Source organism: Etheostoma spectabile, chromosome 8 (genome assembly GCF_008692095.1).
Source record: "Etheostoma spectabile isolate EspeVRDwgs_2016 chromosome 8, UIUC_Espe_1.0, whole genome shotgun sequence".
NCBI lineage: Eukaryota > Metazoa > Chordata > Actinopteri > Perciformes > Percidae > Etheostoma > Etheostoma spectabile.
In genome coordinates this window covers 19,331,594-19,333,568 of record NC_045740.1, presented here as the reverse complement: position 1 = coordinate 19,333,568, position 1,975 = coordinate 19,331,594, and the positions used below count along the sequence as shown (strand labels likewise).

Genomic DNA, 1,975 nt, shown 5'->3' with positions numbered 1-1,975 from the left:
GCCAAGCTGACATCCATCATGGAAAACCCCTCTCACCCCCGACATGACACTGTGGGGTCCCTGAGCAGCCCCTTCAGCAGCAGACTGATACCCCCCCCCGGGTAAGAAGGAGAGGTAGCGCAGGTCCTTCATCCCGCCGCTGTCAGACTCTACAACACCTGCACCACCTGATAATGTTTCTGTTCCTGTTTTTCATTTACTCTACACACTCTGTATATCTTTATCTCTATTTATATTTTTCCATTACTTTTTTCAATATTATTTATGGCCACAGGTGAATATAACTTATATTACGGCTACCCACTTTGCTTTCTTACTTTAATTACATACTCAATTTAATTTTAACGTCACTTACTTACACTGCAATATTGTTTTTTATTGTACCATGGCAACCGCGCTTTACTTTACAAAACCTTTATTTGACGCCACTTCACATTCAGTCTACCTTCTGCTCATTGTCTGTTGTTTGCCTGTTTTTCTTGTGTGTTTACCTGTTTGTTTGTTTTGTGCTTTTATTGTAGAAAATGCTGCTGTAACAAGGGTATTTCCCCGCTGTGGGATGAATAAAGTATCATCTGATCTGATCTAATTCGACCTGGGATTAGGGATGAATGATACCACGGGCAGCTATTCTCATTCTCTTGTGGGCAGAGATGTAGTAGTGAACAGAATCCCCATGGTTACCACACATTGATCGCCTGGCGTTGGATTGCAGAGCTCTGTCCTTCACATGAGGAGCGTAGCGAGACCCCACGGATCCACGCCACTACGCAGGCGAGGTGTCACTCCCCGTGTGAAAAGGCCTCAAGTCTGACAACTTCTAACTCATCGATGTTGAACCAAGTCTTGCCATCAGTTCTTTAATCCTGCTGAAAGGAAATTGTCTGAGCAGCTTCATGTATTTCCGCTGCTCACACCCACGCACTTGTGATTTTTGACGCTATCCTGCCGATTAAAACTTCTATCGCAAACGCTGCAACTGAACGGTTTCTCCCCCGTGTGGACCGTCAAGTGCCGTTTCAGATTTTGCTTTAGCGCGAAGGTTTTACCACAAACTGAACAGCTGAATGGTTTCTCCCCCGTGTGGACGGTCAAGTGTTGTTTCAGATGATTCTTCTGTATGAATGTTTTGCTACAAACCGAACAACTAAATGGTTTCTCCCCCGTGTGGGAAGACAAGTGGTCTCTCAGATGGGTCTTACGTGCAAATCTTTTGCTACAAAATGAGCAACTAAACGGTTTCTCCCCAGTGTGGATTCTCATGTGCATAACCAAGTTGCTTTTGCTACAGAATATTGTTTTACAAACGGAGCAGGTGAAATGTTTTCCTTCTGAATGAAGTCTCATGTGAATTGATAAGGACTTCTTCAGCGGGTATCTTTTACCACAAACCGAGCAACTAAATGGTTTCCCGTCTGTTTGGACTCCAGTGTGTTTCCTCAGAGGTTCCACATCACTTCCAGGTACTTCAATGTTCTGCAGAATCTCCTCCGTCTCCTCCCAGTCCCCGCTCCCTTCAGTTTCAGGTTCAGAGGAGTCTGAAGTCTTGTCATGAGTAGCCGGTTGTAAAGGACTATCTGGATCTGAGTTCCTGGCTGGATCTGGTCCTCCCCAGTCCTCTACGTGGTCTTCTTCACTCTTCACAGGGACAGAAGTGAACGGGAATGGGATATCAGCCTCCTCCAGCCCTTGAAGCTGCTCTCCCTCCTGACTGGTACAGAGTTCCTCCTGTTCCTCTTTAATGTGTGGGGGGTCTGGGTCCACCAGGTCCAGACTGGAGCTCCACTCCTGCTGCTCAGGGGGAACCTCTTCTTTAACCACCAACAGGTGCTGGACATCTGTGGAGGATAATGAAATACATGCACGAGTCTTAGAAAACTGTAATTTCATGTTAACATTCCATGGTAAATAATTAGTGAGTAGTTTAAAATGAGCTTCAACTCAATCAACTACAACAGTAAAAATCTTGATTATA

At 45.2% G+C, this 1,975-nt stretch overlaps 1 protein-coding gene across 1 annotated transcript in view; it reads right to left on the bottom strand.

The window, feature by feature from the left end:
- The window catches only part of LOC116693342 (gastrula zinc finger protein XlCGF8.2DB), a gene marked incomplete at its 5' end in the record, with an annotated part of 5,263 nt that overhangs the window by 1,514 nt on the left and 1,774 nt on the right, over positions 1 to 1,975 (bottom strand). Inside the window, one exon of the mRNA XM_032522248.1 lies at positions 1 to 1,838. This exon is cut by the window's left edge and continues 1,514 nt beyond it. Within this exon, the coding sequence (XP_032378139.1) occupies positions 895 to 1,838 (944 nt within the window). The remainder of the gene's footprint in view (positions 1,839 to 1,975) is intronic.